The sequence below is a fragment of the Balaenoptera musculus genome, chromosome 5, assembly GCF_009873245.2.
Source record: "Balaenoptera musculus isolate JJ_BM4_2016_0621 chromosome 5, mBalMus1.pri.v3, whole genome shotgun sequence".
NCBI classification, from domain to species: domain Eukaryota; kingdom Metazoa; phylum Chordata; class Mammalia; order Artiodactyla; family Balaenopteridae; genus Balaenoptera; species Balaenoptera musculus.
In genome coordinates this window covers 118664674-118686712 of record NC_045789.1, presented here as the reverse complement: position 1 = coordinate 118686712, position 22039 = coordinate 118664674, and the positions used below count along the sequence as shown (strand labels likewise).

The following is a 22039-nucleotide window of genomic DNA, read 5'->3' as shown; positions in this document are numbered from 1 at the left end:
AACTACACTGACACATGGAACTTCCCTGGCAGTCCAGTGGTTAAGATTCCGTGCTTCCACTGCAGGGGGCAGGGGTTCATCCCTGGTCAGGGAACTAAGATCCTGCATGCCACGAGGCGTGACCTTAAAAAAACAAAACAAAACAAACAAACAAACAAAACACAAAACAAACAAAAACTACACTGACACAAAAGAACTTGTACAGAATCTCATTACAATAAAAGCGTTACTCCTAATAGTCAGAAACTAGAAACAATCCAGAAGTCTCTCAACAGGAGCGTGGATAAACGTATTGTAGTACACTACTCCTTCACACAGTGGAGTACTGCTCAACAGTGAAAAGAAACTGAAACTGATACAGGCAACTACATGGATTAGTCTCATCAACACTAAACTGAGCAAAAGAAGCCAGATACAAAAGAATACTGTGATGTCATTTATGTGGTGTTCTAGAAGAGGCAAAACTAATTGATAGGATAGCGGTTGGGTGGGGAGGGAGGGAAGAAGGTGCTGGGATTCACTGTGAAAGGGCCTGAGGGCACCCTCTGGGTGACAGAAATATTCTATTTCTTGGATGGGGTGTGTGTTACCTAGTTACATGCTTTTATTAATATACTGAACTGTATACCCATGGTCTATGCAATTCACAGTATGTAAATTCTACTTCATTTAAGAAAAGCACTGAGACACCATTTCTCAATTGTCCGATTGGCAAACACCCAAAGGTTTCACCACATACTCTGTTGGGGAAGCTGTGGGTAAAAAAGGAATGCAAAATACTATAACCCTTTAGAAGTATATGAATACACAAATTCATTTACCATTACTCCTAAGAATGTTATCCCAAAATGTACTGGCAAGAATATAAAAAGACATTTACACAAGCCTATTCATTTTAGTGCTATTTGTAATAGCAAACACTGGAAATAACCCAAATGTTCATTAATAGGTTACTGATTGAATAAATTATAGTACATTTACATGATGAATCCTTTGCAACAGCAAAAAGAAATGAGGATTCTCTATATACTACTAGGGAGTGATTACAAAGATATAAGTAAAAAAAAATAAAAGCAAGGCAGAGAAAAATGGGTATGGTATCCTACCATTTATCTGAGAAGGGGATGAAATAATATATGTACATATTTGCTTATATTTTAAAAAACAGAAGGATTAATCACAAAAAAGTTCATTATTTCCCTCAGGGGAAGGGAATAAGATAAAGGGAACAGAGATATAAGCTAGAGTTGCTTGCATGCACTTGTTTTGTAGATTTAATTTACGAACCATGTAAATTGCTCTTATAGTTATAAAATAAATTGAATTTTTTAAAAATCACTTAACCTTGAAAGTAAAATGAAACAAAATGATTTTGGTTGCAGAACCACACTGAGAGGGACTGTTTTATTCCAAGTGACATTAAAACAGTAATTTGACCATATAACTCTGGCGAGATGTACACTGAGAACAAAAAGAACTCCAAGAAAAAGAAACCTTTAAAACTGTTTTTAATCATATTAGTGGCAATTTTGTATAGACATTCAGTCACCATTGTGGGTGATGTGGGATAAAAGCAAATGAAAAATTAGATTGGTGTTGTTGAGAAGTAGGATTTTTCAGCATGAGTGGAAAGATAAAGATCTAAGGTGGATAAGGTTTTGCAGAAATCCTGTAGTCCTGAATTTGAATAGGAAATACTGTATGAACTTACGTTGTATCTTAGCTCCATCCATTAAAAGGGCTTAAAAATAATGATCACCCTGGTAGTAATGAATGAACCTAGTGCCCAGATTGAGGTTTCCAAATACCTCAGTTTAAAGGAATTAGGGCTCCACAATGAAATGGCTGATTGCGGTTCCAAAGCAGGCAATGTACAAGATGAGCCTAGAACATCTTGTTATAGCAGAAAGCGAGGAAGCTACCAATCAAAGACTGATGAAGCCATGTCGAAAGAACAAAGAAGCCAACTTAACATGCTCTCAGCTGGCCAAAATGGAACAATGTCTGAGTGTCAGTGAGGATTGAAATACATTATAATGTTTAAATCCAAGAGTTCAAAATAATAATAAAAATAATAAAACAAAACCTTCCATAGTCATCTTTGGTGGATGCTAGAGAACCAAGTTATTTTTTTTTTTCATAGTTACTAAAGCAGAGAAAATCAAGTATTTCTCGTGCTTTATTTATACAAATTGTACTTTAGGGCAGGGGTCCCCAACCCTCGGGCCAAGGACTGGTACCGGTCCATGGCCTGTTAGGAACAGGGCCGCACAGCAGGAGGTGGGCGGTGGGCGAGCAAGCGAGCAAAGCTTCATCTGTATTTACAGCCGCTCCCCATCACTCCCATTACTGCCTGAGCTCTGCCTCCTGTCCGATCAGCAGCGGCATTAGAGTCTCATAGGAGCGAGAACCCTACTACGCTCTGCACATGCGAGGGATCCAGGTTGCATGCTCCTTATGAGCATCTAATGCCTGATGATCCGAGGTGGAGCTGAGGTGACGCTAGCGCTGGGGAGCGGCTGCAAATACAGATCATCATTAGCAGAGAGGTTTGACTACACAGAGACCATAATAAATCAATTGCTTGCAGACTCGTATCAGAACCCTATCAGTGAGTGGCAAGTGAAAACAAGCTCAGGGCTCCCACTGATTCTGCATTATGGTGAGTTGTATAATTATTTCATTATATATTACAATGTAATAACAGAAATAAAGTGCACAATAAATGTAATGCACTTGAATCATCCTGAAACCATCCCCCCCGACCCTGGTCCGTGGAAAAATTGTCTTCCACGAAACTGGTCCCTGGTGCCAAAAAGGTTGGGGACCGCTGCTTTAGGGTAACTAAATAATTGATGTGGGGAACTTTATTTTATTTCAGCTATAAAGGAAAAAGGAATGATTGCTTTGCATATTACATTTTTGCAGCCTCTTAATTAGTGAATCTAGACAGAGATCATGAAGGGTTGTTAATCTCACAGAGAGAGGCAACCAGGCATTATACAGCCCTTGAGAGAAGTACAGGGCACTGCCTGTGAAAGAGTTGTGGCCAAAAAAAAAAAAATTTCAAGTCTCAATCTAATCAAGTGTCTAGATCTCATTACTGGTGTATGGAAATACAGGGTACAGAGAAACATTAAATTTCATCATGGGAACACAATCAACAAAATCCAGACAGTGGAAAACTGCAGGATAAACAACCCAGTTTATTCAACAACAACCAAAATTATAAGGACTATTTTTAAAAAGAGAAGAGAAGGAACTGGTAGATTAAAAGAAACCTAAAAGGCATATCAATCAGTCTCAGTATATGGACCTATTTGATACTGTGTTTTACACAGCACCTCATACAACAGATGCTTAATAAATATATCGCTGATTATGCATACAGATGGGCACACGGTACTTTTTTTCCACTGACTGCTGAAGTTGAAATAATGTTGCTTTTTTCTGTGTAATTATAGAAGATTACAAACTCTAGCCTTTGTGATTAGGTACACATTAAAACAAATAAAATTTCTATTAGTTGTTACTGCTTTATTCTAATTTTACTGATGTGGTTGAAAGCTACAGCTTTGATAGATTTTATTATCTTCATTGAAAGTCTCTGTTTTACAGAGTAATATGCTTTTATTTACCCAAACTTAGTCTGTTATTGATTTCAGATAGCAGAACTTGTTGCCACTGAATTTTTTGACCAAGGAGACAGAGAGAGAAAAGAACTCAACATAGAGCCTGCTGTAAGTATGAGACCTTGCTGGTAGGAATTATTCATATACATTTTTTATTGTAGACTCTTTTTATGCTTCTATGAGATCTTAGGAACAGAATTTCTCATTATTTTTAAAAACTTTTCTTACTAGAAGATTATACGTGTTTGCTACAGAAAATAAGCAAATAACAAGTCATCATATTGTACCTATATTTTGTAATTTACTTTTTCCATTTAAATATCATAAGCCACTTTTCATTCTAACAGATGCTGTCTTATATATCATATATAATTGGTTACATGAAATAGATGTAACCATAATTTACTTTTTGGTACAATGTTTGCAGAGTTCACTATTACAAACAGCACTTTGATAAACATCTTTGTTGCTAAACATCTGTGGGCCATTTTTCATTACCTTGTTAGGATAAATTCCAGAATTGCTGTGTTGTAGGGCACACAGATTTTAAAGATTTTTTGATACATACTGCCTTTTTTTGTATAGTGTAGGGAATCTCGAATACAAGAAGATTCTTCTTAAACCACTGGAGAAGTTTTTCCTGGAAATGAATGAGTTCTTCCCGGAAATGAAGCATAGAGTCTTTTTTTTCAATTCAAATGAACATTTATTGAGCCCACATTAAATGGGACATGGTTACGAGATGCCCCTCCTCCATCTGTGTACCATTCCTTCCACCCTGCTTTTTATCCTCCCCTGGGTACATTCTATGTCTCATTAGTCTTTTGCAGTTATTCAGTCTCCTACTATCTAGTAGTGGGCTTGTTCAGAAGCTCAGAATCTTCTCAGAAAATGGTGGGTGGCAGAGTGATGGTCGCAGCTAATGGAGAATTTGCTTCATTTTAAACAAGCACTGAGACAGACTCTTTGCTCCCCGTGGAGGTGCTGGGCTTGTCCGCTGCACCAGTCATGAGCTCCTGGGAATAAGCAGCAGTGACATCTGCATAATCTTCACTCAAAAAGCTCTCTGTGTCAACTGAATTGTAATCAACTGTGGCCTCAGTGGCTTTTTCCACAAAGCTGAGAGTGTTTGATGCCACATCAGTAGACAGTTTGAAAGCATGTGTGTTCTCCAAATACATGTCAGCAGTGGACTCTAGGTCAGTGCTTGACTGTAGGTCAGCAGTTGATTCTAGGTCAGTGATCAATTCTGGGGGTCATGTGGGGAAAGTCACAGCCAGGGCGAACACGGGAGAGAGGACCAGGGCCTTCCTGAGTGTGGTAAGAAGGCAGGTAGGCAGGTTATCTAGCCTTCCTCAGCTAACCCAGTGATTCATCTTTTTAGAGCCAACTTGCATTGTGTTCTTTAAGTAAATGCAGATCTGTATGTGTCTGTTTCTGTTTTCAGGACCTAATGAACAGGGAGAAGAAAAACAAAATCCCAAGTATGCAAGTTGGATTCATAGATGCCATCTGCTTGCAACTGTATGAGGTATTTATTATGAAAACTACTAGACTTGCTAAGCTTTGACCATGTTATGAATTAAAACCTAAAGTAAATTGAAGCGACTAACACCAGGCGTATATTTTTTGAGTCTTAATCAACAAACTAGAAATAAAATTATCAGGATTATTTCTTTTGCTCATGAACATGCTGTTTGTACTGAACAAGGAACACATTTTATATTTACTGTTTCTCAGAAATGTTAATTCATTCACGTATAACTACCTAGTGAGTGCCTACCACGTGCTGGGCCCCAGCAAATTCGTGTAGGGAGTGCTAAGAAAAATCACGTGCCAGTGCTTCCCTCAAGGAGGTACACTGTGCATACTCTATGTTCTGTTTAAGAGCATATTCTTTTTAAGTCTGACTTTTGGCCTAAATAAGGAAAAATAGTTATCTAACTTTTTCTCATTGTCAGAGTGTGGCTTAAGAAAATTTTTATGACGATTAAAAGGCGGCGGCCAGAAGAATATTGCAGGTTCCCATTCCCATATGCCTGTTGGCTTGGGGTTTTGTTTTGGGTTTTTTTTTTTGCTTATTTATTTATTTTTTTGGTAAAGATATTCTCCCTAAAACATCCAGTTTACTAGTTTAGATGTTCATGCCCCAAATATAGAAAGTAGATGCTATCCTTGTCTTTAGACGTTTAAACGGGAAACTGTCTTAAATTTTAAAAGTATTTGGGAAAAGAACATTTATCATGGAGTAATCATAGACTGTCAAGACCAGAAGAAACCCTAGAAATCTTCTAATCCAGACATTTCACAGATTCCGTCATTGAATCTGTAAAAAGTCCAACTTCCAGGGAGATGAAATGTTTGTCCCAAACAGGTAGTTAGTGGGAGAACTGTATTTAGAATCCAGTTCTCAGCCTGAGTCCAGGGTTCTAGCCAGTGGATAAATTTAAGAAAGAAGCTGTGGCTGAGGAGGGAAGGACAGGAGAGACAGCAAAAGAAAACAGGACAGAAGAACATTGGCTGTCAGGCCTCTGCACCACTGTCTCCCCACCTTTCTCGGCAATCTGTGCAGAAGTGTGTTCAGAGCAGTGTCTCCAACATCCCTGAATATCTCATTCTTTCCATAACAGATGCTTTTCTTGTGGATTGGATTAATAGTTCCTCAGTTGTAGACACTAATGTCTCTCTTGATTTTTTTTTCCCATGCCTGTAAATATAGTCAAACTAACAGTCAAATCACCCATTATAGATTTCATCCTTCTACATTTCCTGTTTGTGCAAGGATTCATTTTATTTGACTCTCCTGTTGAATTCTATTTGATATAGACATGCATTTTTACCATTATTACAGAAGTAATATGTTGTTATAGAAAAATCAGAATACAAAGAAGCAAAAAGATAAAATCACTTATAATTCTACTACTCTGAGATAACCACGGTTATCTCCTTTCAGTGCATATGCTTTATGACATTTTCATATATTTTTCATTTAACAAAAATTGCTCTTTGCGATCCGTAATATAAGATACATCTTTCTGTTTCAAATGTGTTTCTATGACATTTTTAATGGCTGCAAAATAGTAACACGATATTCCTAACCCCGTTGTTGGGTATTTAAGTCATTTTCAGTGTTTGTCTATTACAAAGAAATCTGCAGTGAACATACTTGTAGCTAAATATTTATGGCACTGTAGTTGGTAAATAATAATGTTTAGTTATATTAAACATATACATATAGTTATAAATTAATGTTTGTTATAATCTTGGATAAAAATCTACTTAAGTACATTGAATAAAGTCATTTTACAGAAAAACAGAAAAACTAAGCAGCTCTCAAGGCAGTCAACACTTAGGGAGAACCATTTGCACTACATAAAAGCAGATGGATTATTTCTCTGCAAAGCCGATTCCACACAGATCTGTCTCCATAGCTCAATAATGTTATTTTGGGATGTGTGTGTTTGTTTGCTGTCTCTCTCTCAGCATGTACTCCCTGTCTGTATAGCTTAAGAGGAATCGTTCATAAATGATCTGTGCTCACACAGTCTGTGAGAATCCCAACAGTGGGCCTGCTTATGAAGTGAGTGTACAATGTGGCCCTTTGCGTCAGGCCTGGGAGAGGGCTTATTTCCTAGCTGCCATCTAGTTGCTGGCTTTCTTTTCTTTCTTTAGGCCCTGACCCACGTGTCGGAGGACTGTTTCCCTTTGCTGGATGGCTGCAGAAAGAACAAGCAAAAATGGCAGGCTCTTGCAGAACAGCAGGAGAAGACACTGATTAATGGGGAAAGCAGCCAGGCCAAGCGGAACTGAGTGGCCTCTTCATGCAGAGTTGAAGTTTACAGATGGTGTATTCTGCAGTATGCCTAGTTTTGCTATACACTGTACAGATTTGGTGTATACTTTGCCACTGCTGTATTTTTATTTTTGCACAACTTTTGACAACACAGCATGAAATGTTTTTAGAGGACTATTGCATATTTTCTGTATATTTGTTTTATGCCACTGAACTGAGATTATCAATGACACCTACTCTTAGCACATGGATACGAGCTCTGTTTGTTTGTGATATTTTGTGTACTGCGAGGTACAAGTTGCATTCTTGCACTGAGGCTGGTTTTTTTGGTTTTTTTGTTTTTTCTTGCCGGGGATTTTAAATAATTGGTTTTGTGTTTTCTGAATTACCAATCTTTCAAGAATGTTTGGAATAGTTTTTCTTAAAAAACAGGCTAGGAGCAAAGTGAATATATTCTGTGACATTTAAAACCTTCATAGAATAGAGAAAAATGTTGGCTGAGTGGATTTTAAGAGGAATGGGGTATATTTGTCAACACTGTATTACCTTAACAAAAAAAGTTAAAACTTTAAACAAATGGAAAGTACTATAAGGTAGTACTGTAAAGAAAAGGCATTATTTAATTATTTTGCTTTTTTTGTTGTTTTAGAGAACAGGCAGAAGAGAAATTTCTCATTTCAATGCAATAAATCTATCCAAAGGCTACCCATAAACTCACTTTGATCTAACCTACCTGATGGAAAGCAGGGGAAACCTTGGGAGAAGATCCAGTCACTGACTTTACTGAGGGATGAGTGTGATGCAGAAATGGAAGAGCCAAGGATGGCTGCCAATGAAGAGGACGTTCTGCTGGAAGACACTCCTGACAGTCAGTGAGTGTTCTGAATCCTGAACTTCCTTTTGTAAATAACTTCCTTATCGTTCACCTTATAAGCCACAGCTTGTAAGTCAACACTTTAAGACTCAACAGGAGAGCGAGAAAAAGTGATCATGGGAGCACTGGCCTGAAGTGAGAGATGACTGTATAGGATAAGAGGGTACAAAATGAATCATATTTTTTTTCCTGTTTGTTAAATGGAGTACAGAGAAAAGTACAAACAGCAAACAAAGGGCTATCCTTGATATTAGGGTCAAAAATTAAATCGAGGGAACAATATGGTAAGAAACCTCAAGCTTGAGTAAACTTAGCAGTATTGAGTTTGTGACTGAGAAACTGCCATATTTTGGTTTACAGGACTAGTCAACCCAGAATCACAGAAGTTTGGGTATGCACCCTGAACACTGGCCCTGAGCTTGTAGTTAGTGGTATCTACTTCTCACAGCTTTTAGTACATTTAGAAAATGTTAACACTTTCTTAGAATTTGAGCCCATTTAATTGTATTCCCACTGTACATGTGTGCCCCTAAAGACACTTTTATTACATATTGGAGAAGTAGATAATGAACTGAGAACCTAGTTCAGGAAAAGAAAATCTGCTCTAAATATGCAATAATGTTTGTGGGCAAGAGTAGGAAGGAGAGGTATTTGTTTGATCTGTTCACCCACTTCCCCACCCCTGAATAAAGTTTCTGAGTTTCTATAACTAGTTTGTATAGAAAAGCTCTTGGGGATATGATAATGCAGCATTCTCAGAGACTTTTCATTAAAACATGTTTTGCATTCATAACCATTTGCTCCCTAAACTACCTAAAATTCAACATATTCATTAAGTTTTAAAAATTCTGAGTGTGTATATGTATCTTGACATAAAGTGGCTTTATTCTTACCCTTCAGGTTTTAAAAAGAAAGCAAAACAAATTGTATTGCCATTACTTTGTAGCGGTAAGGGCTATGTATTACTGTTGTGACACCTGTATTTTCAAGATGTTATTCTATTTTATGTCATACAGGTGAAATCTGTGAGGTTGCCTCTTGGTGGCACTGGTGTGTAACTTACAAAGACTGTCACTAAAATAACGTATCTACATACTGGTATACACCTATGCATGCAGACACAATTCCTTAGTATAGAAAAATTGTCTGAAGAATAGCAGTCTTTAACAACCTATCTATCTTTTTGCCGTATACATTGTGATTTAGCAGTTATGCGAAAATCTGTAGTCAAATACTTTAGTAGTTTGTTTAGAGCCCTCTAATATATGTCACCGAGATTTTTAAAGACACAGTAGACTATGTACGGAGGATTTGTATGTGTGTCATTTTAACAAGCAAGAAGGTGTATTTAGATTATAAATTTTTGGTTTACTTTTAGATAATGGTTTATTTTACCTTACTAGTTTAGAAACTGAAAGAAGTGGGGCAGTGCCATACCTATTTCATTTTTGAGTATTTTAGTTCATACAGAAGAAGAGTGCTTCTTTAGGACTGGTTACTTGGTTCAAATAATTCTTACTTTTTTAGGAAAATCATTCCATACATGGATTATTACCTGGTACATGGGCACAAATTTTCTTCGTATGTGAATATTTCCTTTCCAGTATCTTCTCAAGTTGGAAAAAATATATATATATGTAGTCTTCTCTCACCCTACCCTATATTTATATTACCTGTAACCTAGCAAGAAGTTGTTCTTGCTCTAGATTAGTTTGTTTGTTTTCATTACAGCTGAGTACCATGATACCATTTCATTTCAATTTTCAGCCCCAAAAGTTCCCACTATTTTACTAAGTTGTGAGAAGATGTCTATAAAATTGCCTGGTCTTGTACTTTTCACAGGATTGGCCTTTGCCAGCCACAATCCTGTGTGAACTTGTGTAAGTCTCTTTAACCTCTGTGAGTGTGAACAAGTGGTGCTGTTGAAGGAGTTACATTTGGGCTAAGCCTTGTCTCAGAGGAGGATGTCACAGAAGGCAGCTACTGTGTAAGCCCTAATGGGCCCTGGAGACCACTGTCAGAAATGGGATAGCAGGCCACAGAGCAAGGTATCTAATCCCTTAAGTCATTTCCTGTGTTGAGTTTCCAAGACTGAGAAAAAGATAGTACATTTCTTTGGCTTCTCATGCAGATCACTAGACGTGTGAGATTTAGAGCTCTTTGAGCACCTCATCTCACGGTACAAACCCTGGACGATGATGTTTCACCACTGATCTCTTTACTATGAAGAATGGTTTCCTTCCATAGGAGTGTTGGAGAAAAGAAAGTGTATGAAAGTGTACTGGAAATAATGGATTGTGGGAGGAAACCGGTTACAGATATATTCTTGCCTAGCAGTGAAGTGCCTTTATTTTCAGCACAGAGCACAAATGTTAGACCTACTCCAATCTGATGTTCAATTTTCCTGTGTTTTCCACCTGATTGTACTCCTAAAGCTTTACAGGCCATCAAAAGAAATGCTGTTTGTTTTGTTTTACAAGATTGATTTAAGAAGGGGGAGGGGGAGGGATGTAACTGCTCTCCTCTCCTGGGAACAACTACAGTCAAAACAAGGTGGTATAACGTAACTGCTCAGTGTTAGACATGCCTCGATCCACCTTTTATTGAGTTCCTGCTGCATGTCAGGCACTGTGCTCCACTGGGGAGAGAGAGCAGTGACCTCAAGGAGCTCACAGTCTCTGCAGGGAGTGCTGGATAAGAGACTTACCAGCTTCTGATCCTGCCGATTTAACGTGAAAATATAGGGTACAGTTATCACTTTCATTTCCATCTATAACATATGTATTACATAGTTTTCCAAGGACCTTCTTTACCTGGAACTTGTTAAGAATCTGTCAGTGAACATCTTGTCTTCTTGCAAGCATGAATCACTTAGCCTGCTGATAGCTTAGAGAACACCTTATGTAAGTAAGGAGTCATATATTCCACTATGTAGATTATTTTTCCATATGCTAGCCAGGTAGAGATTACTCAAGAGTTCTCTTAGACTGTTGAATTGCACACAGTTTTGGACCCCTTCTGCTCCAGCGTAGGGAGTGAGGAAGAAAGTATTAAAGCTCACTTTGCCCTTCCATATGCTTCTCAAAAGTCTGTGTAAACATGTCTTAATAGATGTTGAACACCATGTAAATAGTTGAAAATATAAATTTCTACTTCAGTTTAAGAAAAAGCTTATGAATCATCACTAGCCACTGTTAATATCTATTTGTATTCTTATACCTTTTCAATACATTTGAACAAATATATAGTTTCTGGCACTATTTTTGTACTAGGATAAAGGAGTTACTATGTATATTATGTTTAGCTTTTAAGTCATTTTAAATAATTGTGAATGTTGATTTCTTGTCTTTCCTCTCCCCCCACCACGAGAACCATTTCATGTGACTCTCCTATGACAAAATCACTTTAAAGGAACACTTACCCACCTATGATCCCTATAAAGTCAAGAGATGGTCAGGGTGGTTTTCCATTGCGCAAACTCTTCACTTGTCAGTTGTTTCCTCATTTTGCCATGCTTTATAAAAATAAAAAGAAGAATGAACAAGTAGGTATGAGCGTTGTGTGATTATTAGGGACTCTGAATTTTAGGCAGGGAGAATGGGCCCAATAGTTTGAGAGACTTTAATCAAGCTAACCTGTGGTCCTACTAGCTGAAAAAAATGTGGTTAATAAACTCCTTTCTTTCCTCAGCCTAGACACCTCAGTAATATTCTTTTTGTTAATATTCTTTGCTACCAGTTTGAGGGCAACATTTTCCATACACCTCACCACTTCTCAAGTCCCTAACAATTTTATAGAGGGTGATTGTTACCATCCTCAGGTTGCATGTGGAGCTAAGGCTTAGGAATTAAATACTTGCCAAATGGCATGAGCTGGATTCGATCCCAGATCTGTCTAGTTTGAAAGCAGGTATTTATTCCACTTAATTCTCTTTTTGAATGTTAATAGTAAAAGGTCCCAAATCCATTCTTAGTGGATCAAATGGGCTACCTAGAAGCATTAGATAGATACACGATTTCCCACACCCAGCAGATTTGGTTTTGTTTGGGATTTTAGAGTTAACGTTCCTTTAGTTCATCTAGTAATAGCTAATGCCATGCCATCACAGAATCCCAGGTACCACCGTGCTTCAGTGCTGCTAGTCTAGAGGCATGGAGGTATAATTAAATGCAAGATTTCTGACTCGTTATTTAGTTTTGCCACTAGACAAGCCCTCTTCACGTGGAGCAGAATATCTAGGCTATGCCTACTTCACAAAGCTAAAGGCAAAAGTAAACTAAAAGCTCATGTAAAACAATATTTTAGATCTTCTGATCACTAGAGTGCGCCACAGTTCCAGTTGTATTTAAAGAAGTAATCTTACTGGGTACAAACAATGAATAAAACTGCTTTTTAAAAGATTTTTACCAGCTAAAGAAAAACAAACGGAAAAAATCAATGGGGAATTAAGATTTGCTTACTTTCCTTTGTCCAGGATCATTTCTTTAAGATTTTCCCCAAACAATAACTGATCACCTGAAGTCTCTCTGATTGATACTCAATATTCCACCCACAGAGACATCATCCCTTCTTGTAGAAAAGGGAGGCATGTGACAACTCTCTTGAACCCACATTCTTGCTATCAACTGTGCTGCCTTCTCAGCAAACAGGGATATATTTGATATATATATTTGATATATGCAAATGTCAGTATATAATTTTCTGTTTTTTTAAGGCATACAACAAATTAACAGAAACACTTTGAACCTGCAGAGACTATTCCTTGATTTTAAGCTATATTCAGCCTTGGCAGGAGAAAAACTCTATGTTTCTAGTTTACAACCCATTTTTTCAAAATACAAATCCATAAGAATTATGAATAGAATCAAAATAATTATTTGAATCAAAAGAAATCTAATTAAATGTCATGCTTGCCTCATTTTAAGTGTACGTATGAGCGTGCGTGTGCGTGTATGTGTGTGGTGTGTAAATTATTCAGGAACTAAGTTGACTCTTTCAGTCATCTGACAGAATCCCAATGGCACATTTTAGGATTCATCTTTTTAAGTGAATTTAAGGGACAAGATTGCATGGCTAAGGGGGAGAAAAAAGGAATGAACATGAACTATCACAATAGCTTTAAACGTTAATATCCCCTATATTAATTACTTTTAGAGCCATATTTCACTTCATATCACTGTTTCCCCTACCCAACAGGAGTGGGTTTTAGGCTTTACATGACACCAATCCAGCATATATGCCTCTAAGACACCAGCTTCCCCCTTTACCAACCAGCTCTCTGAAAGTCACGAATTCCCAGATCTCGCTGATGCGCCTTGACCAAGGAGGAAAAGCATAAGACATGCTCAACAACTACCTCGCCTACAGCTGCTCTCTCTCCAGAAAAGCCAACAGAAGTAGTTACTAAGGGTGCTCGACCAAGTCTGTTAGAATGAGTAATGCACTTGGAGGAGTGTATGAAGGCAGGACCATGTCCTATCATTATTTCCTGTTTCTTAAACCTCTGCTTCTCTTTTTCTGTTCTGGCTCCATTCATAATAGCTTCAAACATACTTGATTCTCCCCTGCCCTAAGAACACCTACCTGAATCACACAGCCCTCCCACCAGCATCTCCGTACTCTGTCTTGTACTTTGAAGGTACTCAACAAACACTGAGTGAAAGACTAGATTTCTATCCTTTCGCATTTGACATAGAATTGAATTTTTTATAAAGAAAGGAGAAGGTGATTCCAATGAATGACAACAGAAAACTCAATACAGCATTTTTAGAAATTCTCAGTTGGAAAAGAGCTGAATTTTAAGATGAAAAAAAAAAAACTGAATAAAACAATTTGGGGTAAGAATATCTGTTTTCTATTGTGAAAAATTAGTAACCAGGCTTTAATTCATAAATTGATAACCATTGGTGGAGTTACTCCCAGGGAGTTTTACCATATTGCTAGGAGCCAAGGAAAATTCACAAAGGCTAGAGGCCAATGATCTTGCGGAAAAGACAAGATTTACATTTAAAAATAAAAATAAGCAAACAAAAGTCAACAGAAGACGTTCATTCATTCATAAATACTTGATTCTCTCCTGAGTGTCAGGCTGGGGTAAACTAATAGGCATGGTCTCACAAAGCATCTAGTCCAGAGGAGGCTACACACCAGGGCAAACAGACAGCCATGTCTATGCACTGAGGATGGGAGTGGAGGGTTTACAGATGGTTCTTTAAGTGTGTGACAACTGGTTTATAGCTAAGTGAAAAGGAAGAAGAGTATTCCTAGGCAGAAGAAAACATGTGAAGACCTAGAAGTAGCAAACTTGAGAACTTGAAAGCCTTCTCACAATTTATTTAAATAATTATAAATTTTATATTTTTAAATGATAAGAGTTAAAAATATATTTACAAATATTATGAATACTTATGAATGTTATATAAAATAAAGCAAATGTCCTTTTTTTTAAAATTGAAGTGTAGTTGATTTACAATATTATGTTAGTTTCAGGTGTACAACATGATGATTCAGTATTTTTATATATTATACTCCAGCTAATGTCCTTTAAATGTATATTTGAGCTTTTAAGAAAATAAGAGAAATCCTCACAGGCCAAAATAAAGCAAATTAAAAATCCAATCAGCAAGCATGTGAGTTGATACTATGTCAGGCCTGGGAATATTTGCAGATCTATATCATGAAGGGGTTTTAAATCAGACCAGGAAACATGGTCTTGAGATCCAGTGAAGCACTTGGGGAATGGCTCTCCAAGAAAGACTGAAAACTCTGAAGAGCTGTGCTCTCAACATGTAGAAAGGGGAGGGGGGAAAATTCACTCAGAGACACAGGACAACTGAAGGAAGCATGCCTGTCTTAATCTGAGCTCTGGTTTAAAAAAAAATTGTAACATTGAGTCCATCCTCACATTATCACAGATTTGGGGTTTGAATGTGATGCAGGACTACCCAAGTTATTGATAAATAACAGAAAAAGAAGTCTCAGGCTGGTAATATCCCTGAACAACTGGCAACAGCAAAGGCAAAATTGCCTTTGGAAGGCAATTTGGAAGAACACAGCCTCAAATAGGCCCATGAAATTCCCACAGAAATAATGACACTAAAGACAAATTCATAATTCATAATTGCAAAATACATGAGGAAACAATTCACAGTGTACAAAGTCAGAAGCCACAAGACTGTACAATCAGATACCCAAGAAATTCAGGCAACAGAACTCTTTGATAGAGGTGGTTGGGAGGAATCATTGACTCCTCACTCTTGTGTTTCCAAATGAAGGAAGACCCCTAAAATGACACTCTTGGTCTCCTGTTCCACCCTTAACCCAGTCAGATATGTGATTGGAGGGTGACAGCCATCAGTCCACAGTCCTTAAATGGGTGTGGTTCATCTAATAAAAACAGTAAACGCTGGGGATTTGTTTCTTTCTACCCTGATCCAGTGCAAGTTGAAAATCCTAGGTAAGTGTGTTCGGTATGTGAGCTGTCCCAAGGTCTAGCCTCCAGAGGGGTGGGGGTCAAGGCAGGGGGTGTCAGGAAACCCATCTGACCACAGCATGCTCTCCAAAGGAACTTATTTACAGGACCACCTCCACAAAGCTCCATACGAGCCAGTGTCGCACGGTTTTCTTGGAGTGCTACGCCTACCTCCTGTTAGGGTTTCTAGACTGTTGCTCATACCAGTGGGTCTTTTCAATCAATGTCCTCTCCTGCGTCTGATGAATGTGGTAAATCAGTGCTTTCCTGGGTCGGCCTGTAAGCTGTGCTCTCTGAGAGCACAGAGAATGTGCAAATAAGAACATCTTCCTCCTCTCTCCTTCCTGCTGGTGGCTGTGTAGAAGGCAGGAGTGAAGTCAACACTGAAAGAGATCCCATTTTAGGAGTGCAGTGAATTCACTAAAGAATTCAAGAGAAGCATAGTTGGAAGGTATGTTGTTCTATTTTATATTAGAAAATTCTGAAAAGTAAATTTCACATGACCAGAAATTATCATTCACATTTTTTTCCTGCCTATCCTGTTTAAGACTTGCATCTGTGATAATCAGCACTGAAGCACGCGAACAAACTATGAGTCATTGGAAGCAAGTATTCACAGGCAGCACAATGAATGAGGCAGCGTCATGAGTAATCATATAGCCAATATAAATAAGTGGTATTAGGGAACTGCAGAGGCAAGAAGATCTATATTATTTTTGTACAAACTGGTTTTAAAGACCACAGCATTGTAAGTGTAGCAGAGTCACTATTTTCTTCTGTCAGTGGGAGTTATGAAGTTAGAGACAAAGAACACATTTGACAGTAAAGAACACAAGCAGGTGGTTCCTGAAATTGCACACTATCAAAATGAATTGATTTTTACATGGTAATGAAACATGTAAATATCTCTTCTGTATTCAATTTCCTAAATTTTCATTGAAAAAAACATTGTATTTGTTTCCTACTGCTGGTGTAGCAAATTACCACAAATGTATTGACTTAACACAAATTTATTATCTTACAGTTCAGGCGATCAAAAGTCTAAAATGTGTCAGCAAGGCTACATTCCATCTAGAGGCCATTTCCTTGCCTTTCTGAGCTTTCAGAGGCTGCCTGCACTGCTTAGTTGATGACCTCTTCCTCCATCTTCAAAGCCAACAGCATAACATCTTCAAAGCACCCTCCCTCTCTCACAGTCACACATACACACACTCCCCCTGACCCCCACTTCCATCCTCACATTTTCTTCTCTAACACTCCTGTCTCCCTCTTATAAGGATCCTTATGATTACATTTGGCCCACCCAGATAATCCAGGATGAGCTTCCTATTTGAAAATGCTTAACAATCACATCTGCAAAGCTCCTTTAGCCATGCAAAGTGGCATATTCACAGGTTCCAGGGGTTAGGATGTGAACATCTTCGGGGGCCGTTATTCTGTCTAACACAGTCACTCTCACATGGACTCACGAATTATGTGATACATTTTTGGTGTGTTCTTTTAATAGACTATTTTTTAGAGCAGTTTTGGGTTGGAAGAGGATTGGCCAAGATAGCAGAGTAGAAAGACCCTGAGATCCCCTCTCATGAGCACACCAAAACCACAACTAATTGCAGAACAATCACTGATGAAAAAGACTGCACCTACCAAAAAAGATCTTCTACAACTAAAGACATAAAGCAGGAACCACAGCGAGACAGGTAGGAGGGGTGGACTCATGATATAACCAAGTCCCATAGCCCCAGGTGGGCAACCCACAAACTGGAGAATAATTATACAACAGAGGTTGTCCCACAGGAGTGAGAGTTCTGAGCCCCATGTTGGGCTCACCAGCCCAGGGATCCTGCACTGGAAAAATGAGCCCCCAGAGGATTTGGTGTTGAAGGCCATTGGGGCTTAATTTCAGGAGCCCCACAGGACTGGGGGAAATAGAGACTTGATTCTTAAAAGGTACACATAAAATCTCACACCAGGACCCAGGGTAAAAGCAGTAACTTGATAGGATCCAGGGCCAGACCTACCTGCTGGTCTTGGAGAGTCTCCCGGATAGGCAGGGGTGGCTGAGGCTCACCCTGGGGACACAGACACTGGCGGCAGACACCCTGGGGAGCTCCTTCTACCACATGGACATGCCTGCTGGTGGTCACCATTTTGGGATCCTCCCTCTAGCTCATTAATGCCAAAACCTGGCCTTACCCAACAACCTTTAGGGCACCAGTGCTTGGACACCTCGGGTCAAACAACTAACAGGGCAGGAACACAGCCCCACCCATCAGCAGACAGGCTTCCTAAAGACTTCCTGAGCCCACAGCCATCTCTTGACACTCCCCTAGACATGGCCCTGCCCATCAGAGGGCCAAGACCCAGCTCCATCCATCAGTGGGCAGGCACTGACGGTGCCCTCCAGGAAGCCTGTATTAGCCTCTAGACCAGCCTCAACCATCAGGGGGCAGACACGAGACACAAGAAAACCACACTCACACAGCCTGTGGACACAGCCCACCCACAGCAGGCCAGACCCCACCCTGGGACAAGCTAGGCCCTGGCTGTGCCCACTAGCAGGCCAGCACAAGCTTCCCCAGACCCCATACCCAACTGTGTCAGGAACCGGTGCCCCATCCCCTGCCTCTGCCCCAGTGACCTGACACCAGCTCCAGGATTCCTGGGCCCTGCAGCCATACTTCACGACCTGGCTCTGCCTGCCAGTAATCTGGCACTAACCCCAGGACCTGGCTTTATCCACCAATGGGTTGGCACCAGCCCTGGAGTCTTCCGTACCCAGACTCCACCCACCAGTGAGCCAGGACTAGCCCCAGGGCCTCCTAGGGTTCTGCAGCCAGCCGCCTCATGACCAGGCCACACTAACTAGCAGCCAGCAACATCCACATGAGGCAGGGCCTGGCAACCAACCAGGCTGGGGGTCAACCAAACCTGTAAGACCGCCCACATAGTCAGCCCATCACAACAGAAGGACCAATGCAGCCCTCTTAGGGGGAACCCCTAGAGCATATAGCTTGAGTGACAAGAGGGGAGTGTGCTGTTGTGAGGTATAGGGCATCTCCTACAGAAGGCCACTTCTCCAAGGTCGAGAAACATAACTAACCTACCACATACATAAAAATATAAATAGCAACTTAGGCAAAATGAGGCAGCAGAGGACTATGTTCCAGATGAACGGACAAGATAAAACCCCAGAAGAACTAAGTGAAGTACAGACAGACAATCTACCCAAGAAAGAGTTCAGATGTAAAGATGATCAAAGAACTTGGGAGAAGAATGGATGCACAGAGCAAGAAGTTAGAAGTTTTTAACAAAGAGTTAGAAAATATAAAGAACAACCAAACAGAGGTGAAGAATACAATGACAGAAATGAAAAATACACTAGAAGGAATCAACAGTAGACTAAATGATACAGAGGAACACATCAGCAAGTTGGAAGACAGAGTAGAGGAAATCACTGCCACTGAATAGAAAAAAGAAAAAAGAATGAAGAAAAATGAGGATAGGTTAAGAGACCTCTAGGACAACATTAAGCCCACTGATGTTTGTATTATAGGACTCCAAGAAGGAGAAGAGAAAGAGAAAGGTGCTAAGAACATATTTAAAGACATAATAGCTGAAAACTTCCCTAATCTGGGAATGGAAACAGTTGCCCAAAACCAGAAAGCACAGAGTCCCATACAGGATTAACATGAAGAGGAACAGAGCAAGACACACTGTAATTAAAATGACAAAAAGATAAGGAGAGAATATTAAAAGCAGCAAGGGACAAAAAAGGACAACAAATAACATAAAGGGAACTCCCATAAGGCTATCAGCTGATTTTTCAGCAGAAACTCTGCAGACCAGAAGGGAGTGGCATGATATATTTAAAGTGATGACAGGGGAGAACCTACAACCAAGAATACTCTACCCAGCAAGGTTCTCCTTCAAATTTGAGGAAGAAATCAAAAGCTTTACAGACAAGCAAAAGCTAAAAGAGTTCAGAACCACCAAACCAGCTTTACAACCAATTAAAGGAAATTTTATAGGTGAAAAAGAAAAGGCCACAACTAGAAACAAGAAAATTACAAAATGAGAAAGCTCACTGGTAAAGGCAAACACACAGTAAAGCTAGGAAATCATCTACACACAAAGCTAGTAGGGAGGTTAAGACAAAAGTAGTAAAATCATCTATATCCACAATAAGCAATTAAGGGATACACAGAACAATGAGATATAAAATATGATATCAAAAACAGTAATCATGAAGGGAGGAGAATACAAATGCAGGGTTTTAAAATGCATTTGAAATTAAGAGATCAGCAACTTAAAACAATCACATGTATATATATATCTATATCTATATATAGACTACTATACAAAAACCTCACGGTAAACACAAACCAAACATCTATAATACATATGCACACAAAAAAGAAAAAGGAATCCAAAATAACACTGAAGATAGTCATCAAATCCCAAGAGAAGAGAAAAAAAAGGGAAAAAAAAAGACTTCCAAAAACAAATCTAAAACAATTAACAAAAAGGCAATAACAACTACATATCAATAATTACCTTAAATGTAAATGAACTAAATACTCCAACCAAAAGACATAGAGTGGCTGAATGGATACAAAAACAAGAGCCATATACATGTTGCCTACAAGAGACTTCAGATCTAGAGACATACACAGACTGAAAGTGAGGGAATGGAAAAAGGTATTCCATGCAAATGGAAATCAACAGAAAGCCAGAGTAGCAATACTTATATCAGACAAAAGAGACTTTAAAATAAAGACTGTTACAAGAGACAAAGAAGGACACTACATCATGATCAAGGGATCAATCCAAGAAGAACAACAATTGTAAATACATATGCACCCAAGAGAGGAACACCTAAATATATAAGCAAATATTAATGGCCATAAAGGAGAAACTGACAGTAACACAAGAATAGTAGGGGACATTAATACTCCACTTACATCAATGGAAAGATCATGCAGACAGAAAATCAGTAAGGAAGCACAGTCATTAAATGACACACTAGACCAAATGAACTTAACTGATATATAGAGAGCATTCCGTCCAAAAGCAACAGACTACACACTCTTTCCAAGTGCACATGGAACATTCTCCAGGATAGATCACATGCTGGGCAACAAAACAAGCCTTGGTAAAATTGAAGAAAATTGAAATCTTATCAAGCATCTTTTCCAATCACAACACTATGAGACTAGAAATCAACTACAAGAAAAAAAACTGCAAAAATACCACAGACACATGGAGACTAAACAATATGCCACTAAACAAGCAATGGATCACTGAAGAAATCAAAAAGGAAATTAAAAAATACCAAGAGAGGGGGCTTCCCTGGTGGCGCACTGGTTAAGAATCCGCCTGCCAATGCAGGGGACACGGGTTTGAGCCCTGGTCTGGGAAGATCCGACATGCCGTGGAGCAACTAAACCCCTGCGCCACAACTACTGAGGCTGTGCTCTAGAGCCCGTGAGCCACAACAAGAGAAGCCACCGCAATGAGAAGCCCACGCACCGCAACAAAGAGTAGCCCCCACTCGCCGCAACTAGAGAAAGCCCACGCACAGCAATGAAGACCCAACACAGTCAAAAATAAAATATATAAAATAAATAAATTAAAAAAAATACCAAGAGACAAATGAAAATGAAAACACAACAATTCAAAACCTATGGGATGCAGCAAAAGCAGTCTAAGAGGGAAGTTTATAGCGCTACAATAAAAGAAATAAAGGAAATCCAAATTGGAAAGGAAGAAGTAAAACTGTCACTGTTCGCAGATGACATGATACGACACATAGAAAATCCTAAAGATGCCACCAGAAACCTACTAGAGCTCACCAATGAATTCAGTAAAGCTGCAGGATAAAAAATTAATACACAGAAATCTTTTGCATTTCTATATACTAACAACAAACTAAAAGAAATAGAAATTAAGGAAACAATCCCATTTACCACTGCATCCAAAGGAATAAAATACCTAGGAACAAACCTACCTAAGGAGGCAAAAGACCTGTACCATGTTCTTGGATTGGAAGAATCAATATTGTCAAAATGACTATTCTACCCAAGGCAATCTATAGATTCAATGCAATCCCTATCAAATTACCATTGGCATTTCTCACAGAACTAGAACAAAAAAATCTTAAAATTTGTATGGAGAAACAAAAGACACCAAATAGCCAAAGCAATCTTGAGAAAGAAAAACAGAACTGGAGGAATCAGGCTTCCTGACTTCAGACTATATTACAAAGC

General features: G+C 38.9%; 1 protein-coding gene across 4 annotated transcripts in view; it reads left to right on the top strand.

Annotated features, from left to right (window-relative positions):
* Nucleotides 1–11632, top strand: part of PDE5A (phosphodiesterase 5A) — a 149218-nt gene extending 137586 nt beyond the window's left edge. For all 4 annotated transcript variants that reach the window (XM_036852451.1, XM_036852448.1, XM_036852450.1 and 1 more), the window contains exons 19-21: nucleotides 3666–3740; nucleotides 5080–5163; nucleotides 7305–11632. In XM_036852451.1, the coding sequence (XP_036708346.1) occupies nucleotides 3666–3740; nucleotides 5080–5163; nucleotides 7305–7442 (297 nt within the window). In that variant the 3' untranslated portion in view covers nucleotides 7443–11632. The remainder of the gene's footprint in view (nucleotides 1–3665; nucleotides 3741–5079; nucleotides 5164–7304) is intronic.
* The last annotated feature ends 10407 nt before the right edge of the window (nucleotides 11633–22039 follow it).